Below are 22,063 nucleotides of genomic sequence, written 5' to 3' on the forward strand. Positions count from 1 at the left end.
CCAGCTCAGCAGGTAGAGAATGACAGATGAATATGCTTTTGGTAGATTGAAGGGAAGCTGACATGATTTACTCACAAGATTGGATCTCCATGAGAAAAGTATCCCAATGTTATAGCTGCTTGTTGCGTCCTACGTAATATCTATGAGGCAAAAGTTGCTGCCACAGTGGCGGGCAGAGGTGGAGCGGCTGTCTGAGTTTGAGCTGCCAGGCACAAGGGCCATTCGAAGAGCTCAGCATGGAACTATGTGGCTAAGGAAGGCCTTGAAAGAGCACTTTAACCATCTGCTACAGTGGTGTGGTGGACTGTGCTCTACCTGACCCTGAAGTTCTGGGGGCTATTAGGAATTGTGCAGTGCTTGCTGTACATTTATGAATATAACGCTCTTTTAATGAACCTAGGAATTATGAGGTGCCTCCTGAACACACACAATTACACTGTGTTTTTCACTGAACTTAACGAGTTCTGTGGTCCTGCACAATTTTAAGTAGTGGGTGCTTTGAATAGTGCTAGGCATTCTGTGGTATATGTTGTGAAATAATAAATATAAGTAATAATTAATAAACGATAAAGATGAATTAATTTCTACAAAATAAAACATTGTGTACCAAAAACAGTGCAAAAATAGCATGCAATTTTAAAAAACAAATGTGATAAATTAACAGAACTTTAAAATCAGAATGGTAGAAAATATTCCTATCCATTTCAGTTTGGCTATAGTAAATACACCATCCGTTCCTCTCACATGCTTATTGCAACTTCAGCTTTGGAGTGGCTCTGCATAGCACCGCTCTCTAGTCTCAGCCATGGCCTGCTGGAGCAAGGGAGAGGGAAGTAAGGAGGGAATTTTCAGTTGCTTGAATCAATAATATTTTATCCTCTGTTTCCATGGGTACAAGTACAGGGCAATGGCATTGAATACTGGCACTATTTTCCACAGGCAGTGGTGATTTTAGCTGATATCTTACTCCTGAGGGTAACAAAGGCACACAGAGAGCACAGCTGCAGGTGGTGTCCAAAAGGCACATAGGCCTGTATGCCACTAGCCTTTGTACTGTAATGGTGGCTGCTGAACTCACTGTGGAGAGTGTCCTTTGTGGCGGAAGAAATAAGGCTGCCATCCCTAGAGACCTTTGGAAGAGGATTGCAGAGTACCTCTCTCCATGAACATTTAATTGAGATCTCTTAGGAGGGTACTATGGACATTCCTATCTACATAAAGAAAGTGTTCCACATGGCAAATCGCCTGCCTAATCCTGCGGGGGAATAAAAAACTGATAACTCTTCCTCTGTTGTACCACTACCTCCTCAAGTATGAGTAAAACAATGAAAAGTCATCAGTACCTGTGTGAACTTGGAGATGGTCTTGACAGCATCTTTATGTTTGACCACTGTAAGAAAAAATGCAGTCACACACCTAAGATTCCTTCCCCTTCACTGGGCTTTTGCATGCTTAGCTGGTAGGACAAGAGAGACTGCAATGGAGTCTCAAAAACATCCTGGCTTGAGTCATATCTGGATTTCCCTCCCACAACTGCAATTGTTGTCCTCATCTCTTCCTTCTTGCTGTTCATGTCTGGGCTCTGTGACTTGTGCTCCTCAAAGGTATCCATAGTAGTCTCTGGGCTGCTGATAGAGTATCCACCAAGTATGGCATGCAGCTTGTTTTGAAATCCATAGATCTGCAGCTCAGTGCCTAATTGATTGATTGATTTTTGGCCTCCTTGGTCTTGTGGTAGGCCTGCCGCAGTTTCTTCACTTTCACACAGCACTGTTACTGATCCTTGTCATGCCCCTTTTCCTGCATCCCCTGTCTAGTCTTTTTGTAGATGTCCATGTTTCAATGACTCATCCATAACTGTGCCTGCATAGCCTGTTCTTCCCAGGAGATCTAATACCTCCTGTCTTCTCCAAGTAGGAGTGCATTTAGTACATGGAACCGACACGATCTGTTCAACAGTTGCACCCAACAAGGGATAGATGCTAGCAGTGCTTGCCAAGCTGGCCAATCAGGAAAAGGCATTTAAAAAATGCACAGGAGTTTTTAAAGGGGGTGGAGATGGTGTCCAGTCTCCATGACATCTGGTTAGTGAAGTTCACAATTGTGACCAGTGTAGTCATTGCTGGGCATTGTGGAACAGCTGCTGGAGGCATGTTGTGGTTGACATAAGTCACACACTGCCTATGGTCTCACTGTGTTGACCTCAGTAGGTCGACCACAGTTGAAAGCCTTTTGGGGAGTTGTTTTTGCTGCATCGCCATAATGGGGTGCTGTCATAAACAGATAGTTAAGGGTTAATGTCTCTTTTACCTGTAAAGGGTTAACGAACAGTGAACCGGACACCTGACCAAAGGACCAATCAAGAAACAAGATACTTTCAAATCTTGGTGGAGGGAAGCCTTTGTTTGTATTTTTTGGGTTTGGCTTTGTTCTCTCTGGGTCCTGGAAGGGATTAGACGTGCAACCAGGTTTCTTGCCAATCTCCCTGCTACAGTCTCTTGTATATTCAGAATAGTGAGTATTAAGTAGAACAGGCAGTTATAGTCTTTTGATTGTTTTCTGTATTTACAAATGTGTAGTTTGCTGGAAATATTTTAAATTGTATTTTTGCTGGGGGGGAGGCTTCTTTCTCGTGTCTATAAGCTATAAGACCCTGTAACTTTTACCATCTAAATTACAGAGATAACTTGTACTTTTTTTCTTTCTTTTTATTAAAAGTTTTGCTTTTTAAGACCTGTTTGATTTTTTCCCCTTGCTGAGGCTCAAGGGAATTGAGTCTGTACTTAACAGGGAAGGAGAAGGGTGGAAGCCCTTTGTTTTAGGTTCACGGAGCTTGAATCTGTCTATCTCTCCAGGAGCCCAGGGAGGGAACACCTGGAGGGGAAGAGAAGAGGGGGGGAACAAACCTGATTTCTCTGTGTTGTGATTCAAGGAGTTTGAATCACAGTAATCTTCCAGGGTAACCCAGGGAGGGAAAATCTGGGAGAGGCAACAGTGAGGGAAGGGGTTTACTTTCCTTGTGTTAAGATCCAGAGGGTCTGGGTTTTGGGGGTCCCCAGGCAAGGTTTTAGGGGGGCCCAGAGTTTACCAGGCACTCCACGTCCTGGTTGGTGGCAGCTTATCAGATCTAAGCTGGTAATTAAGCTTAGGGGAATTCATGCTGGTACCCCAACTTTTGGACTCTAAGGTTCAAATTGGGGAAATATACCATGACAGGTGCTTATGTCAGCCAGAGACAAATTTGAGTAGCAGAAATAAATTGATGCAAGGCGACTTAGGTTGACCCACCTTTGTAGAGTAGAACAGGTCTTAGGCAACCACCCACGTCTTCTTACCGCCCAGGGATGGATCTCTTATTCCACCCAGTGGACATTTGTCAGGCACAGAGAATGCTCAGATCCTTCTAACTTTATTAGTGAAGGCAAGTTTCTCCCTCATCAAAGAATATACTTAAGCCTGAGGACCTCTTCCTGTCTAATGGGAAGCTCATTGGGCCATCGATACTAGTACATAGCTTGTGACTTTGTGAAGTAATTTGTGAAAGGCATATAATTTTTATATAGAAGTTTTATAGACAAATATACTAGTTCATTACTTATTATCTATTTCTTTAGAAGTATTTCTTGAAAGATCTTAACCTTGATTCTTTCACTCTCTCTAGATTTATGGACCCATTTGATCTAACTTCTCTGATCATAAATTTGTTTATGTCCTGCACAATCTGGGTGGTTTCAGTAAATGAAAGCAAAGTCTCTGTTGTATGCTTTCATCACATGAAAGTGGATTATGTGATCTATTCTACGTCAGTTGAAGTTGCATGTTTTCATTTGGTTGTTGACCTTTCAGTACAAGCACATATCCTGCATCTTGGTTTCTCTCATTTGTTCTTGAACTTGCCCCACCTCTGTCACGGAATGTTCTTTAAACAAAATGCTTCCAGCCTGCATTTTGATGTTCCATACATTTTTATAACAGGAGTGGTATAATGGGTTACCCAGCAAGCTGCTGCAGAAAAGCAGCCTGTAGGCATTTTCAGAGATTCTCACTGCAGTAACATCATGACTTAAGATATTTAGCTGAGTGTGTACATTTTCTTTAAAAAAAACAAAAACAAACTCTAAACTTCATATTCTCCTTCAGCAATGTCACAAACTTTTACTCCGCGGCCACTGTCTCCCATTACTTTTGATGAGCCATTATTCTCCTAACCCACCCTATTAATATGGCTGCCATTATCCTAAAGCCAAATTAGGCTGTATCTAATGTCCGCCATGCTGAAATTTTAATGAAGCCAGACTGGGCTCACTTAAAATGGCCACCCCCATTCATCATGTAGCAATTGATAGTGTATGGGGGGATGAAGGGAGAGATACAGAGAGAGATCCAGGAATCTGGGGGAGCTAGTGGGAGACTGAAAGGGGAGGCTAGGGTAAGTGACAATGGAGTGAAAAGGGAGGGAAGAAAACATGAGGGGACATCTTCCTGTGAGAGAGAGAGGTGACTAACAGAGATAAATGGGTTAGTAGAGTGGGAGGTAGGTGAGTGGTGGAGAGGGAAAGAATAACAGATCCACCACCTGAGGGATTAGCAGAGTGAAGAAAAATCAGTCTCAGTGTGTTTTTTGTGTTTGTGTGTATTTTAAGGTTGAATTTTCAACCTGAAGTCATTACAAAAGTTGGGGGCTTTCCCAGAAGGCTCAAAATATGGATGATAGAACAAACAAGTGTATTGTACTATTTTCTATTTAAATCTTATTTTAAATACAGTCTCTTGGTGATTTTTGGTTCTTGGGATGGAGATTTTGTTTTGTTGTGACCCAAGGACCCCTTGGTACCAACTGGTATGGGGAATATAAGGGTAACAGAGATCCCTTGGATCCAAGTCTGCCAAAGAATGTTATATAAGGTCTCTAATGAAAGCCTGTGGCATACTGGTCTTCATAATCATTGAGAGATGTATGTACAGAAAATATATGTGAAGAGGAGTGTGTGTGTGTGTGAGATTCTTTCTTCCCTTCAGCTGATGATGTGCAAATTAAATACTATATGGGTCACAATAGACACTCATTTACAGTCTGAGGAAAATGCCCATCAATAGATTGAAAGGGCTGGAGGAAAAAATGAAAACAGCAGAGGTTATCCTGTTTAGAAGTAAGACAACAAACTTTTGAAACTATATCTGGGGTGCATGTGAATGCCCAGGGATTACTGCAATCTGTGAGGGCAAGCTGCCTGCAGGCTTGATCTTGTGAGAAGGCATCTTAGCCAAACTGTTTGAAAACCTTCGGGAAAGGACTCGGGATAAGCTGTCTTGTAAGAGATAAGGAGATGCCTTGTTAGTTAAGTTTAGGCTCTAGAAAGCGTTATGATTGTTTTATATGTAACTATTTGTTTCCAGTTTTTTCACTCTACATCACTTGTATCTCTCTCTTTATAAACTTATTCTGCTTTTATGAAATATGTATACTCTGTGCTAAGTAGTGGGGTGATCTGGAGTTGGTTCTAGCAAACTAGTATGTGCTATTCCTTTGGGAACAGTAAATCTGAAAGTTCTGTGATCCCTCAGTGGAAGAGGGGCTGAGTTTTCCAGAGGGATACTTGGAGGACTTGGGGGTTAGTGTGTGTGCCTGTCGCCAACCTGTGGAGGGATGAAAGGTATCTTGTGTTGCCAGAAGCTGGTGGTTTCAAGGAGCTTAGCCAGAGCAGGCACAGACAAGACTTCCTCATGCTAAAGGTGTGGTTAGGTGTTTCACAGCCCTGGATATCTCTGGGAATTGTCAGAGTTATTTTGAAGTATGTGGAGTTGGCAATACTACTTTCACTGTATGCTTCCTGTCTGTCTATGTAGCAGATAATTTTTATTTGGTCCAAAATGGTCTGGTAAAACATGTTCCTAAACTATGCTCTGCAAAACACTTGGTGGTGGTGTGTGGAGGGAGAGCTGGCTGGTTATGTGTATTAGCTATTTTCTTTATTTTATCCAGCTTGGAGGACCAGAGAGGAGAGATCCTATGGCTATCTGCATACTTCTGTTTTTGCATCTAAGCAATTGCTGTATTTGCTACAGGATTGTTACACGAGTGGGAGGGGAAATAGCCTGTAGGAACATGAATTGGAGATCATATTGTGACGGTGTACCCCATAAGGCTTCATGGGAGTATGCTTATGAATGTATGTATAATATAACTGGAATATGTTTTATGCTACATATACCGTGTAACGTATCTAAGTGGGTATTCACCCATGAAAGCTTATGCTCCAATACTACTCTTTGTCTATAAAGTGACACAGGACTCCTTGTCGCCTTTTACAGATCCAGACTAACATGGCTACCTCTCTGATACTCTGTAAAGGTTATGATCTACTGAATTTATTAATCCTATTTGTATGCATGTATCATTTTTGTATTCAAAGTTATGAATATTGGCTGAGCACTGGCTTGATTTTTAAGTAGGCTTTGTAAAGCATTTGGTCAGCTCCTAGAGAAAGGAATGTGCAAATTAAGTGCCTAGTCAAGAAGCACTTAAGGGACAATGGGTCTTGGGAGGCTCCAGTCCACATAAGAAGTCTGCACGAGGACGTTCAAGGTAGCAGGTCAGCCATGGCTGCTGCCTGTAAAAACTGAGTCATGCATGGACATGTGACTTGCCCAGATGACTCCAAAACTCCATCCTGAAGCTGGACTTTGCATAGGAGAGAGGAGGGGGTCTCCACCCACAAGAGAGAGTCTATTTATTTAAACCTGTGGGAGACCCCTCCATTTTGTCTTCAGCTGGCTAAAGAGAGAGCCTCTCCACCCCCAAAGATATCTGAAAGAAACTGGAACAAAGGACAGTAACTACAGGGAGTGTGAGTGATTGCTGGACCCAGACTAGAAGGGGACTAGTCTGTAAAAGGAAGCTTACTGGAATTCCTCTAAGGGTGAGATGTTTATCTGTATTCAGTTTTATTTCTGTATTAAGTGTAAATTTGCGTATTTTATTTTATTTTGCTTGGTAATTCACTTTGTTCTGTCTGCTACTACTTGGAACCACTTAAATCCTACTTTCTGTACTTAATAAAATCACATTTTAATTATTATTTAACCCTGAGTATGCATTAATACCTGATGGTGAGGGGGCAGACAGCTGTGCATATCTCTCTATCAGTGTTATAAAGGGCGAACAATTTGAGTTTACCCTGTATAAGCTTTATACAGGGTAAAATGGATTTATTTGGGGTTTAGACCCCATTGGGAGTTGGGCATCTGAGTGTTAAAGACAGGATCACTTCTCTAAGTTGCTTTCAGTTACGTCTGTGGCTTTGGGGCACGTGGTTCAAACCTTGGGTCTGTGTTGGAGCAGACGAGCGTGTCTGGCTCAACAAGACAGGGTGCTGGATTCCCAGGCTGGCAGGGAACGCAGGGGCAGAAGTAGTCTTGCCACATCAATTGGCAGTTCCCAAGGGGGTTTCTGTGATCCAACCCATCACAAGTATAGTCTATTTAGATGATTCTCTAGTATTGAGAAATCCAAGCTACAAAGAACTTTAAGTCATATGGCCCAGAAATGTCCTGTAGAAGAGATGTTACAATGTTCTGCAACAGTGTTCATAGAAATTAATTTGGCTTGATGTTATGACCATTACTTGTTACTTTCTTGGGAGTTTCATTTCAGTTTCATAAGCTTAGTGATTGGCATGATAGTATAAATAGTTGAATTTAAAGAAAAAATCACAAACTCTGAGGAAAAGTATAAAAGGGACAGGCTTTAAATGGATAAACTATAGGCAGTGGATTACATACTGACTTTCATTTGATAGAGCATAAAGCAGGAACTGCCAATCATCAGCTTGTGGAAAAAAAGCTAGAAAAAGCCAAGTCTGAGCAATTGACCTAGTATTTTATCAAGTTAGCTATCGATTCAGCACCGCATGTATCTACTAGTTCTATCCCAGCAATGCCTGGCTGCAGCCTGGTATGTTGCTATAAAGGTGGGAATGTACTCCTCCTTCAATATGCTGTGAACTAGAAAGCCTAATTTTGGCTGTTTAATTGCTAAAATTATTAAACACAAAGCAAACAAAGTAATTGTGAGTGTGAGAGAGAGAGACCTGTTAATATAATATGAGTGCTAATGTTAATAAGAAATTCTTGAAATTTAGAAATTAGTGTTCGGATAGTAACATTAACTCGGGTGTGTTGCACATGTACTAATTTTTCTTTCTTTTTGTTAATTGTTTTACTTAATATGTTTACTGTTTTATACTCTAAAATTGTAGAATGTGCAAGGTGGCAGATGTATTGTTGAGCTTGCAACCTTAATGCTATATAAGACTTTTTTCCATTTAATTATTCTTTGTCAAACATAACTTTATTATGTTTCCAATGGAGATATTATTCTCCACCGTGCAAATGGGATGTTTTGTTTTTTTACTTTTCAGTGATTATATAAAGCAACATTATTAATGTTTAACTGAGATTTTCTTCTACCCAACATTTGAGTGACAAGAGTAAAACATCATATGACCAAAATAGTAGTAGTAATAATATTGGGGACACTTAAAAGTAGCCAGAATGATTCTTTTTAATATTTAACCTTTGGAAAGCCCCATTTTAAAGGCTTTAATATTCTAAATTAGGCCCTATCCTGATGGTATAATTTTCACAGTACTTTCTCAGTTCTTGTGGTGAGGAAAAAATGCTATAGGATGTCAGTCAGAGCCAAATCTGGAGATAAGTGGGTGTTCCCTATGTTTTTTGCAAGATTCCCTTGTTAATAAGAGAAGAGATCATTTTGACTCCCAATGATGCTTAGACAGCAGATAAAATATGCAGTCAGCAGGTTTGATGAGATCTGTGACAGAGTCACAGTAACCAAAAAGTGCAAAATTGAGGTTTAAAAATCATGTAAAGACATCAACTTTCAGGGGGTTTCTCTGCTGCTAGATTAAACTGCTATGTGTACATGATGTAGGAGAGTAGAAAAAGAGAAAAATTCTAGCATTCACAGAGAGCAGCCACTTCAGACCACTTACATATAGACTTCCATTACAAACCCCTGTTTGTTCAATACCCAATTATGAGAGCCCAGGCAAAGGGGAATAAGACAATAATCAACAGATGGAGGCAGGAAATAAAACTGACATCATTTCCCTTTCGGAAGGAGAATGACTTGGCTGAGCATATTAGCAGGTGTTCCAGTATCACTAGACACAAGAACTTGGATAGATAGCAGATGGCTCTGCTAGATGAAACTAGGGTTTTTATAAATTTTTAGTTTGTGTGTGGTTATTCTGATATCTTTTAACCCTTTGCCATAGCAGGATTAGTTAGATAATTATTTAGTACCCTTGACATCACCACTTCATTTAGAGGCTTACAGGAAAACAGCACCTTATTTTCACATTTCCAGTTCATGTATCTGTCTGGTCCAAAGGCTGGAATTTTAGCCTTAGTTTTGCAGACCCTGGAAAACATGCATATTCAGTAAGAACTTTCCAAAGCCCCACAGTAGAGTGTTCTCAGGGCAGACCAACAACCCAAAACCACCTTGAGAGCTATCTTATAACTGTACTCCAGCTAACGTCTGGTGGTGAGATGGCTCGACCAAATCTCATGGTCAAGCATATGAAAAGCTGGATTAAAAGGATCCAAATGGACATATGATCTCTATTAGCAGGAAATCAGTGAACAACAGTGGTGCAAACTTCATGCCAAAGTCAGATTGAATTTCATATTAAATGGGATTATAGAAGCCCAATAAAATGACCCCAGAATATATCAGAGCTGCCTTCCACCACCTACTCAATAACCTTTTCCCGAAGGGGAACAAGAGATAGGTTGGTAGTTGGTGATATTGTCAGTTTGTTTGTTTGTTTGTTCGTTTGTTTTAGCAGGGGTCTATTGTAATTACAGCAGAATAAAAACAGTTCTCCAAGATGTGTTGCTCATGTCCATTCCATGACCCACCCCCATACTCCTGTGTTGGAGTTAGTCAGTAAGAAGGAACTGAAAGGGTGTGGGGCTAGTAGTGCTCCTTATAGTGGAATATCAGTGCTTGGCATCAGAGGACACTAAAGCCAGCCTGATGAATACCACTGAAAAATCTCCAGTAATAGTGCATGTGCACACCCAACATGGAATGGACATGAGTAAACACATCTCGAAGAACAGTAGTTACAGAAAGGTTAGTCAATGTTTTTCCTGGGGCCCTCTGAAGAGACAAAGGAAGTCTAGTGACTGTAGTTAGGCCCTGCTCAACATGAGCACTTCTGAAGCATAATAGGTCATAGCAGACCCTCTCTCATAGACAAGAGATTTCATCCGATTACTTAAGCAAGTTTGCCTCTGTGCTCTGGTGAAATTCTGTCATCCTGTCTTCTTGTCAGAGGCCTCCTAAAACCAGGTTATTTGGAAAATGGTGATGCTTGTGGGCAGTTAGTGTGGTAGTCCATCTCTTAACTTGAGAGGGAGGGTCAGAATTGTACACGCTGAATATTTATGTTCTCCAACACATTGTTAGTTTGACAGGGCTTGTACCTTTCCACCGTGTTCCAGGTTCTCCAGAAAATAGCATAGCTTCTGATGAAAGTTGTCATTCTGGTATTCACAGTTGTACCCACAATTGTCTGCCTATGGAATGTGTGATATTGCTGTCTTCAGGCCTAAATCTCCATGATTATTTGTGTGTTTGCTATCATTGTCTTGAGCAGTCAGGCATAAAAAAGGGGGTGTTTTGGAACAGGTGCAAACAGCTGATAACTCAGCACTTAGATTCTGTGGTAAGAGGAACCTTAAAAATACCTGTTAATCATTAGGCTGCATGCATATAGGTCTGCTTTCTGTCCAACTTGGTTTGAAGTGTTTTTCAGGGCATAGTGCATAGATAGGTAGCTGTGTCCCCTTAGATGACTTATCCTGGCCTCTTAACATTTCTTGCCATGGTCTGGGCAAGAATTTGAATGCAGGTTTACCTGTCACCTTTCTGTTCCTAGTGAGACAAGGTAGACCAGATCTCAAGAGAAAACTACTCAATAGCAGCAGCTGAGAAGCTCAAACTTAGTCCTCTGGGTGTTTTACCTGGGTCTACATACCTTCATAAGATTTTCATTTAAATACATGACAAAAGTGAATGACATGCTACCTCAGGCAGGTAACTGTCTAATTATTTACTGGAACAAAATGACATTGTCAGTCCCTTTCTTCCTAAATTTGTCTTCTCCCTTTCAACCTCGCTCAGTAGATGCTTCTTCCTTTCACCCAAAGTTGTTGGATGAAGTGTTTGTAATAGATTATAGAATAGTTCCCCAAGGGAAGCAGTGGAAGATGCTGAAATTAGATTGAAATACTGATGTCAGGAGAAATCTCCTGTTGGTAGAAATGTGGTCTAGCTGGTATATTCTATGTCTAATTTCTTTCTTGTGTCATTTTAATTTAGAAATGAACACTATCAGAGAGGCCAAATACTGGTCTATGAACAAAGGCCAGTGGTAATCAAAAATTAATAAATCTGGAAGGTGTCTTGTGGCATGTTGGAAGGATTTGTGTTAACTTTGTTTTATTGTGACAGAATATTCAAACTAGTGTAATAATCTTCATCCATTGTATGCCTTGAAGGGTATCATCTGAAAACTAAAAATTTGCTAGTCAGTGTTGTCCTGATAAAATCCGTGTGGCAACATGGTATGTGAAGTTATGAGATTTCCCTGTATGATGTTAAGAGTTTATAATCCAAACAGGTCCTGACCTGAAGTGTTTGGTCAGTAACTTTGCCGGAAGCATGTAATGAAAAAGTTTGCTTCCATCTAATATAACTTTTTAGACACTAATAAGCATTTTATTTTTTCTCTTGTATCATTTCTGACTTTTATGCCTCAGTACTTGTACTCACTTAAAATCTGTCTCTTTGTAGTTAATAAACTTCTAATCCAGTCTTCAAATTGGTGTTTGGGTGGTGCTGTTTCAGACATTAAGCTGGTATATCATTCCCTTAAAGGAGTAGGGGACTTAAAATATTTGTACTGTACAGGACATACCTTTCTGGGCAATTCAGAATATACATTTTTGGGGAAACATCTGGGACTGCAGGTGAGTTGGGGCCACCCTGCAGTACAACCGAGGCTGGTGAGAACCAGAGTGTAACTAACTGGAAAGCTGCAGTTACACACAGACACTCAGGGCGTGGCTTGCATGCTGGAAGGCTGTTTGTGAGTGGTCCAGGTGGGAGCTACTTCAGCAAGGCATTGTGAGGCACCCCTCACTGGTCTGAATTGTACCTGGTATGTCACACTTATTTAACATTTTTGTTTATATATTGGAAAGGGAACAAATAGCACATGAATGAACTTTGCAGATGAAACTACATTGAGAGGTTCTCCTGTGTAAAATCGAGGAATTATACAAAAGTCCATAGAGTGGATAGAAACATAGGCAGATTTTTTTAAAAAAGAGATTTAACCTGGGAAACATACAAATGAATACATCTGGGGAATGATAATCAGAAGTGATTTTTAATGAAAGGGAGAAATCTGGACTGCGGCAATGCTATAAGAGGCCTGGAGGTAATAGTAGACAAGTGATTAGATGTGAGTTTGCAGTGCAAAAGGCAGGTGAGATTTCAGGCTGGGTACAGAGAGACACCTTTTAGTTTATTAGTAGTAATCCCTCTCTCTCTGGTGAGATCTCAACTAGAGTACTTTGACCAGATTATGGCATCTGATTGAAATTGTTGGCAAACTGTTGTATAGCACTTATAAGAACTAACTACTTGTCTAAAGAGACTGAAGGAATAGACTTCTGATGAGGGATTAAAAGATTTAAATATACCATATATACTCATTCATAAGCTGAATTTTTTTAGTAAAAAAGGGAAGCACCAGAGAAGGGGATCAGCTTATGAAAAGGTATAGAGAGGGAGAGGTGGCACACAGCCCTTCTCCTCTCTCCCCAGTAGAGGGAGCAAGGAGAGGCAGCACAGCCAGCAGAGCCAAAAGGGAAGAGGCGGGGCCAGAATCTCTTCCCCAAGTCTCTGAAGCAGCTGCAGCTCCAGGGCTGGCAGGCTGCAGCCATGCTGCTTTGCCCTGCCCCTAAGAGCAGGCTGTGGCCATGCCGCCTGGCTCGCCAGAGCACGCTGCGGCCATGCTGGCCGGCCCAGCCCGCTGGAACATGCTGCGGCTGCGCCGCCTCGTCTGGTCCGCTGGAGCAGGCTGCGGCCATGCTGCCCAGCCTGCCGGAGCAGCTCCAGCCAGGCCAGAAACATTCTCCCCTGGCCCACCCCAGATAAGGTGGGGAGGGATGGTATTGTGAGAGTGTAGGGGTTCCGGGCTAGGGGTGGGGTCATGTGGGTGGTGGTCACAGGGGTTACTTCCCTGACCCCCAGCTTCTTCTACCCTGCCTCCCTCCCCGAAATCCTTCCTCACTAATTGCTGTCCTGGCCCATCAGGGTAGGCAGCTGGTGCGTTGGGACACTTGAGGTAAACAAACCATCTCGGCTCACCAGCGACTTATCCTGATGGCCTGGGAGCCAAAGTTTGCTGACCCCTAAATTATAGGGTAGGCTTATGAACAGGTTATAAAAATTTTCCATTTTTACTTGGAGGGGTTGGCTTATCAACTAACTGGTTTACGATTGAGTATATACGGTACTTAACTTGACTAAGCAATGCCTAAAATTGGGAGAGGGAGTGTGGTAGCTTCAAAAACATCCAAAAGGTAAAAACACCAAGTAGAGAGGAACTATTTGGCATGGTATTTGGGGATACATATATAATCAATAGTAATGCAGTGCCTTCCTTAGCATTTTCATATTTACATTTATATCCTTAATATTGTATTACATAATCTTTTTGTATGCAGTGTCCATTTGAATTAGAAGTAGTGATGATGAACTTTTGAGCACCATCTGTAAAGGATGCCTTTGGTCTGTGACCTTTGCTTTTTGGAAAGCCTTTAGTAAGTTATTAACATTAGAAAGCAGAGTTCAGCTAAATGTTGGACTTTTCTGTGACTACAAATATCTCTTCACATTAGAAATCTGCTTCTGTTACTCCTAAAATGCACACAGAAACAATGAGTTACAGTTCTCTCACAGGTGACCTGCATTCTTCCCTAACTATGTGTACAAACTAGTAGGTTGTTTTAACATTGGCCGTCTTGGTGACATGCATAGTCCGTTGGTCATAAGGTTTGAGATAGAAAGTTGTTTTGTTGGCAGAAGCTTCATTTTTCACCAGCATAATACAGAGTGTGTATCCTTATGGGGGCTATCTTGACCTTCATGCCTGCTCCCACCCCATAATGAAGCTGAAAGAGTATATTAAGACGATTGTTGAAAAGAAGATTTATAGACCTGTGACTTCTGTTTAGAATGTGTGATGCTCTCTCTGCATTAACTTCACATTAACATTTTCTACTGATGATTTGATTTAGCTGTGCTCTTGTTAGAAGACATTTGAATTTGTGAACTGGCAGGGTTCAAGTTATAGGTTATAATCTTGTCTTCCGTGGTTTGCCAGTAACAATTTTAGGGGAAGAGGGAGATTTGAAGTGTTTCAGGCATTGACCTTTGTCATCTAAACAATTCTGTTGGATTGATGTTTTCATTCACATTAGTTTTTATTTGGGGAGGGGGAGTGATCAGAGCGGTTTATTTTCTGTGGCTATAAAGCATATATTCTTTAAGTTTTAACTTTTTTTCTTTGAAAATGATTGCAAGTCAGTATTATATTACATTCCAGATCAGCAATTTGGAATCAGTTTCTTACCTTGTAGACAGAACTGATCAGAAGTTAGCTTTCTAGAATTGGTTAAACCCCTTTTGAATTGAGGTCTGAAATAGTTTAACTATGATAAAACAACCTCATTGGTACAGAAATATAGAAGTTCAATTTGTTGTCTTTATGTGACCTGTTTTTGATATCATCTGCTGAAAAATGTTTTTGAAGCAGTTAGGATAAGATCTATTGATGACACTAAAGTTGAATGCATTTTCTTTAAAAAGTTGTCAGTATGATTTAACTCTCCATAAAAAGAATCTGTCCACTTAATGTTTTAAAAGCTGATTAATTATAAAAGCTCTGTTTCTGTGAGAGCACCCTTTAAATAGTGAGGCCAATTTTTCTCTTTAAAAAATCAGAAAATATGCTTGATGAGATTTTCTGCTTCACAGAGTATGCTTAAAGGAAGGAACTAAGGTTCCAATCCTGCAACATATTATGTGTGAGGATAGCAGTCTGCTCAAAAATGGTACATACTGGATCAAGTCTTAGCTCTCCAACTTTACAGTGGCAACGTGAAACTGTTTATGCAAAAAGTACATAAATATGTTTTTAAAAATAGAATTTCTCCCGACTGCATTAAATTATAGTAATCTTAGATGTTACCTGTATTTACAGTAGGTGCAGTTTTCAGACAGAAATGTGATTTTCAAGTGGGCAGTGTTTCTTTCACCATCCGAAATACTCTACAAAACCGCATCTAATATTGAAACAGAAAAAAAGTATGGCAAAACTTTTTAGTGTTTATAGATTTATCACATGGTTTATTAAAAAAAACCTATATAAACACTCTGAAATACATCTAGGTGGAAAATTGTTTGGGACAAAAGGAATAACTGGGCTAGAATGAGCCATTTATCTGCAATATATCTAGCTTTGGGTGTCTGTAGACTAGTTTGATTAGTAATTGGGAGAAATGCTGTTCCTTAGTTTAGTTACAAAAACATGCAATGCTTTTGCATCAGTTATTTGGCTCACTGCTGAAAGTACATAGAAATGAGGAGCACTGGCTAGTGCTTGCCCTTACCAATGCAAACACTGCTGAATGTGGATGAGTAATTAAAATATAGAATGTGGAAAATTAGGCCGGAATTGACTAGAAATGAATAAGCATGCATTCTGTTGTACGGATGTTGGAAACAGATTATTTCGGGCACTTCTGTCTACATCTTATTGGATTACTATGTAAAATCAGTCATATGCCATGTAGATTGTTTCTTTTTCCATTGCTGTTTCCTTCTTTATTTTGTGATGCAGCTATATAGGTAGTAATTTAGCAAAATATCCTGTCTGCCAGGTGTGGGAACTAGCTGATTGTATTGTAATTCCAGATCATTACTTAATTCATATGCAACATAGCCTAGCATATGGAAAGCATTATAAATCTATTTACAGTGTGGCTGGTCTGATGATAACATTGTATTACGTTCCCAGGTGAGACAATTTAAGCAATTGGTTTGCCATGTGTAGGCTATGGAAATTAGTTTCTAGTATGCTTTAGTAATAGACTAACTTCATTGTTATGCTCAGATTAGTAATATAACAGAATTCTTACATTCTGGTTGCATGTACCTTACTTCACATGTAAAATCATATAGGGGGTGGTACTCTGGATCACGTTCTTAATTAGTTTAAACTGAGTTAATTCGTTTTATTTCTAATTTAATTGTGCCTGCCCACGAACACATTCAATTCAGTAGGGAAGTGTTAAGACTTGGGTCAAGTAGACGGATTGTTTAAAGCCAAATTGCCAGACAGAAATGAGCAAGTGTATCTGTGTGAACAGGGCTTTAAGAAAATCACCCAATCAGTATGCAAAAATCTTGTTCATAAACCAAGTGACATCTGCCTGGAATCAGAAATTATTCCTTGGCAGAAGGTCTGAGTACTATAGTCCATTTAAAGCAGCTACTGAAACTTTCTGTGTCTAGAAGTTCTTCTGGATAGTACCTTAGCCCCTTTGTGTAACTGTGTGTGCATGTATACTATACTACTTAAGATTTCTGTGTGTACACGTATACCGATACACTCAGTAATGTTAAACACTTGTGCATAGAACTTAGCACATACATGCAAAATGCAAGAAAAACTTCTGCTGTATTTGACAAATCTTTTCAGAGAAAAACTGTTCATAGAAGCTCTTAAACTCATATTGAGCTGCCCAGAAAATGCATTGGATTACAAACTCTGTAAAGCTTCTGTCTTTTCTAGAAACATACATATAAAATACCAGTAGACAGTGGTAACTGACAACTAAGACTAAAAATGTTGACAATTTTTTGATTTGCCTGGTTAGCTTATGTATAGAAGTCATTAACTATTTATAAAATGCATTATGAATTGGGTTCCTTCAAACTGTAGCAGAATGTGTGACATTTCCAGCTCAAACTATCATGCTTGCATTTGGCTCAAGTACATATTTATATACAGTTCATGGCTATGAAGAAAAAAATTCTTAAAATATTTATAAATTATCAGATTTGTATTAATCTATTTTCTTGATAATTTTGATTAGCCGAATATAAGTGTTAGCAAAATTACTACAATTATTATTTTTATTTTTTGTTAAAGAAAATGAAGTATTGATGTTTTGTACAAATCCTGATAGAACAAATGAGCACTTTAGTTCCAAGGTCCTTTTATATTATTGATCCAGTTGGTGGTGAAACTGTGATAAAAAGTAATATCAAATTATTTATTGATTTAAGGCAAAGAGTTGCACCTAGTACAACTGCTGATTTTCTAATCAGGACAGATCATTGTAATAGAAGAACAGTGGTACAAACATTATTAGCTGCACTTACATTGACAAAAAGGACATGTATAGTGTCTTTTTGAAAAAAATAGAATGGTTGCAAAAATGTTGTTCTTTGTCATAAAATACACTTTTTCTCACATAGTCCCTTGCAAATTGGAACAATCACCACTTTAATCATTCAAATGAATTACGTGAAACCAAGAACTCCTCAAACTGTCTATAGTTAGCCAAGTGGTACACCTGACGACAAACTAATGGAGTGTGATGTTTACCATTGCAAGGTAATAGTGACAAATATGGTTAACGTTACCAATGTCCATGGTGCTGCGCTGTTAGGTGAATTGTATAAGACTGCACACTTAGATTGCTGGACCTCATATGTAGAGATTGGATCTTAACCAAAAAAGATTAGATATTTATTGTGGTGTTGTAGCTGTGTTAGTCTCAGGATATTAGAGAGACAAGGTGGGTGAGGTAATATCTTTTACAGAAGTTGATCTAATAAAATATATTACCTCACCCACGTTGTCTCTCTAGATATTTATTGACATATATTTGTAATTTCCTTCCTTGTTTGATGTGTATCAAGTAAAAATAGGAAAATAATATAATTGAGCAATCTATGCCAATTTGTTGGCTTTTTGGTGAAAAAAGAGAAAAACAAAACCCATCTCCATATGATATTCTTGCATACTGTGGAGTGTTTTAGTCCCCCATAGTGATGAAATGAATAATTTAAACAGGCAGCTCTGATACCACAGCCTGTTTAAAGGTTCTCATTTCCTTTAATGCTGTAGACTACTTTTGCTTGGTTAGTATGAAACTGCTGTGGCTGAGATCTCCAAATAGGGGAAAAAAGATTTAGCACAGTTCAGTTCTTGTAGTGGGTCCATGGTACACTTTGTCCTTCCTATGTACAGCTGTAGATTTACTATATAATCTAGAATTAAACACTAGCAGTTGCACCACAAATTGGTAAGCATTATAATGATGACGACAGTGAAAGGGCAAACCTAAATGATAGAGGATAAAGAGCTTAAAAGTGTTGCAAGCAAACTGGGTGGTGCCCTGGCTTAGTTCGCTGATAGTCTTCTTCCCAGTGGTGACCTATTTTCAGATTTTTATTTGGTCACAGATGTAATGAATTTCCACGTGCTTAGTGTAATCTCTAGTGAACTATTGTCTGCATCCCAAACTGAGGCAAGTTTTTGGCACAGTTGGCAGCCAACTCGGGTAAGGTCTAGGATTGCTGTGTTTCATGAATTGTCGCTATGGGTTCTACTGTAGGTCGGAACTGGAGTGCTTTGGCAGAACTGTGCGGGAAGCTTCCACAAAGGCCAGTCCAGTTGTAGTAGTATTAGTTCTAGCCACTTAGGTTTGTTTCTTTTCATGTATATTAAAACTTGTCATATCACGTTTAAATAAAAAAAGCTATAAAACAATCAATTTTACCCTTTCAGTGGTAAATGTAGAAAATGGAAGCAGGAAAGTAAAAGGGTACTGTATAATTTGCTGGCAGTCACAAAACTTTAAGGCTGAGCTCTGTCTCTGGAATTCTAACACACCATGGTGCCTGAGTGACCTTGGGATGGTTGTTTGAGCCCTTGTTTTCAACGATTCATAACTTTCTTTAAAATATGCTAATTTAGAATCAATAGGTATGAATATTTAATGAGACAGTCTGGTATTTGAAGACTGTACAAATCATGGCATGATCTCTTATAACAGCCACATATTTAGCTTTCTGATTTTACTGAGTTTTGTTGTTTTTATGTGAAGTGAACTAAACTTACATTTCCCCGTACAGTTGTACCTCCACATACATATACCCAGCCCTCAGATTTCTCATGGTCCTTTTTCCCCATAGAGCCTTTACAATAACAACAAAAAAAACTTATTTATTTTCTAGATCTGTCATTTTAAACCCTTTTTGGCCAATGTACATTGTTAAAAAGTTATCTTTTTGATGTGGGAAAAGCTCAGCCTTTCCTTCCCTGTTTAATTACATTACTACTGTTTTATTTCAAGAGTTTCCATTCCAGGTAATAGGATAGCTTCAGATAAATATATCTATGCCTCTATAAACACATCTGCAGTGATTCTGCTGTAATAACTTAGAATTTTAAAATGTTCTAATTTTCAAAACTAGAATTGCATACTGTATATCCGTGTGTTTTACTAGGCAAGCTTTGTTGATGAATGTGACTTTTTACAATCTCCTCAAATATGTTCATATTTTTCCATTAATATATATTGAAATTCTGCAGTTAAGGAACTTTTCAGTAACTTTACTTGCAGATTTTTATCAAATAGGTATCCATTAGGGGGCTCTCGAGGTTTAAAATGATCAGCCTTGAGACCGATGGCTTCGAAGCTTTACTTCCTAACCCTTTTTTCTTTTTGTTTTTCAGAAAAGGTCACGGATTGCCTATAGTGACGAGGTGCGGAATGAGCTCCTAGGGGATGATGGGAATTCCTCAGAGAACCAGGTAGGATGCTAATCAAGAAGCCCTAGTGGGTGGCTGGAAGGTGAAGGAGGTCACTGGCACACTGGGCTTCTCAAGCTGCTCCTTAACAGCATTAGCAACAACTCATGTGGAAGTGATACTGTTTAATGCAAAGCTGGGGTCTTAATCAACTTCAAAATGTTTCTTGGAGATCTTACATTTAACCCTTTACCTTGTGATCACTGTCTGCTATCTTTAAAAAAATCTTTTCTTCTCTTTTCTTTATTATTTAGTACTTAAGGAATAACTTGAAACGCACTGTTTGCTGACAAAGCCAGGGTCTTCACCTCAAACACATGTAAAAGGAATAAAAAAAGTACATAATGTTGCTTTGATAATAATGCAGTATAATTAAATCAACACTGGCAGGCAAAACAAATGAAAGTGAGCTCTCAGAACTGAACAGTACCCCTCACTTTCCTTGTGTGCCTTCCTTTCTTAACCAGGTTTTCTTTCCTTGTACCAAAAATGCAAGCTGCACCAATAAAAGCCTGTAATTCTCACACACACATTGTACTAGAGTTTATAATGTTATATACATTTTTTTTTAATGAAAGGGTGGTTAATTACTGTAAGCTCTTCTTGAGTTTTATCATGAAATTGTTATTCAGGACAGTATCAAGATTCTTATGAGGTCAAAAAAATGATGAAGGAAACACTATTTTCAGGGGGATTTACCCACCTTCATCTGGGGTTCAAACTTGTCTCACAGGTTTTCTATCTGAAAACTGAATTTTATTTTAAACCAATCCCCTTGTCTTCCCTCGCACTAAAATTAGCATTTGGTACTTTTTAAGTTAGAAGTTGTTATAAAGTTTACTTGAATAATGTATATTTTTTGCTGTGATAACCTTGATTTTACAAGTGAAGCTTGGTAAATGATTACTTAACAATAAATTCAGTTATTTAGATATTGTAAATTGGGGAGAAATAAGGACTTAATTTTGAAGTTTTATTCAGTTCTGACTTCAGTATGAGTTTTGCCTCAGGAATAGCTGAATTAAACTAAGTAAAGACTTCAGATTTGTCCCTCAATATCCAAAATACTGAGATTAAAAAGGTTGAGTTCTGAGCAAATACAATATTATCAGAACAATGTTGAAAGGGTAAATGGTAATTTACATGATGGACTTTAATACATATATTGATGAAATCATATATTGTATTTAATATTAATGTATACCATAAAAAGAGTCCGTAATAGCTTTAGACATATTTAAAAAGGCAGATATACAAGGTATGCATCTTCATATTTATGTATTATGGCAAGAGATTTTTCCAGAGTTTGAATAAGTTGAAAGCTTCTTTTTTTTTAATACAAAAGAATATGATAGTTTGTTTTAGGGAGAGAATTTTCATAATTTGCATGTCATCAACATAAATTCAAACATATAAAGGTGTTAAGATACAATCTGGGTTTTCATGTCTTTTAACTACACCGCTGTTTTCACATTTTAAGAGAAATTTGTGTGAGATCAGACATAAAAGGGCAGTTGTGATAAGAAGTTTTACTTATAACAGAATACCTAATGTGTGAATGCGAGATAAAATGTTTTTGCTTTTTAAGGAAAGGCTGAATAACTGATTCATGGGTGCGCTTTTTGTGAGTTGTGATCTCTTTTAGAAACTCTCAGGAAAATAAAAAAGAATGGTCTCCCCTAAAAGAATTATATAATAATGTAAATTAAAAAAAAAACAAAAACATGTTGGCAAATAATTTTAAAGTCTTTGATATGACCACTTGTTACCTAGGGTAAAATCTGAAGGGGGGAGAACAGTTGGCTCTCTTCAGAAATATAAATCCATATTTGCAACTAATATCTTAAAGGTGACACACTTGTACCACTGGAAAAAGTTTTTTTTTCTTTTTTCTTTTTTGACAAACTTTATAAGCATGAAACTTTGCTGTGAAACTGGCTTATTTCTTTTAAATGCATGAAGGCTAATATTTACAAAGAATGTCCTCATATTTTTCATATGAAAATATAACTAAGCTAAGTAAATACTTCATCATAAGAGTATCATATTGGGTACATGCAGCTGGC

General features: G+C 38.7%; 1 protein-coding gene across 4 annotated transcripts in view; it reads left to right on the plus strand.

Moving 5' to 3' along the window:
- Positions 1-22,063, plus strand: part of VTI1A (vesicle transport through interaction with t-SNAREs 1A) — a 349,350-nt gene that overhangs the window by 67,506 nt on the left and 259,781 nt on the right. For all 4 annotated transcript variants that reach the window (XM_030568804.1, XM_030568805.1, XM_030568806.1 and 1 more), the window contains exon 4: positions 19,923-20,000. In XM_030568804.1, the coding sequence (XP_030424664.1) occupies positions 19,923-20,000 (78 nt within the window). The remainder of the gene's footprint in view (positions 1-19,922; positions 20,001-22,063) is intronic.

Source organism: Gopherus evgoodei, chromosome 7, assembly GCF_007399415.2.
Source record: "Gopherus evgoodei ecotype Sinaloan lineage chromosome 7, rGopEvg1_v1.p, whole genome shotgun sequence".
Classification (NCBI taxonomy): domain Eukaryota; kingdom Metazoa; phylum Chordata; order Testudines; family Testudinidae; genus Gopherus; species Gopherus evgoodei.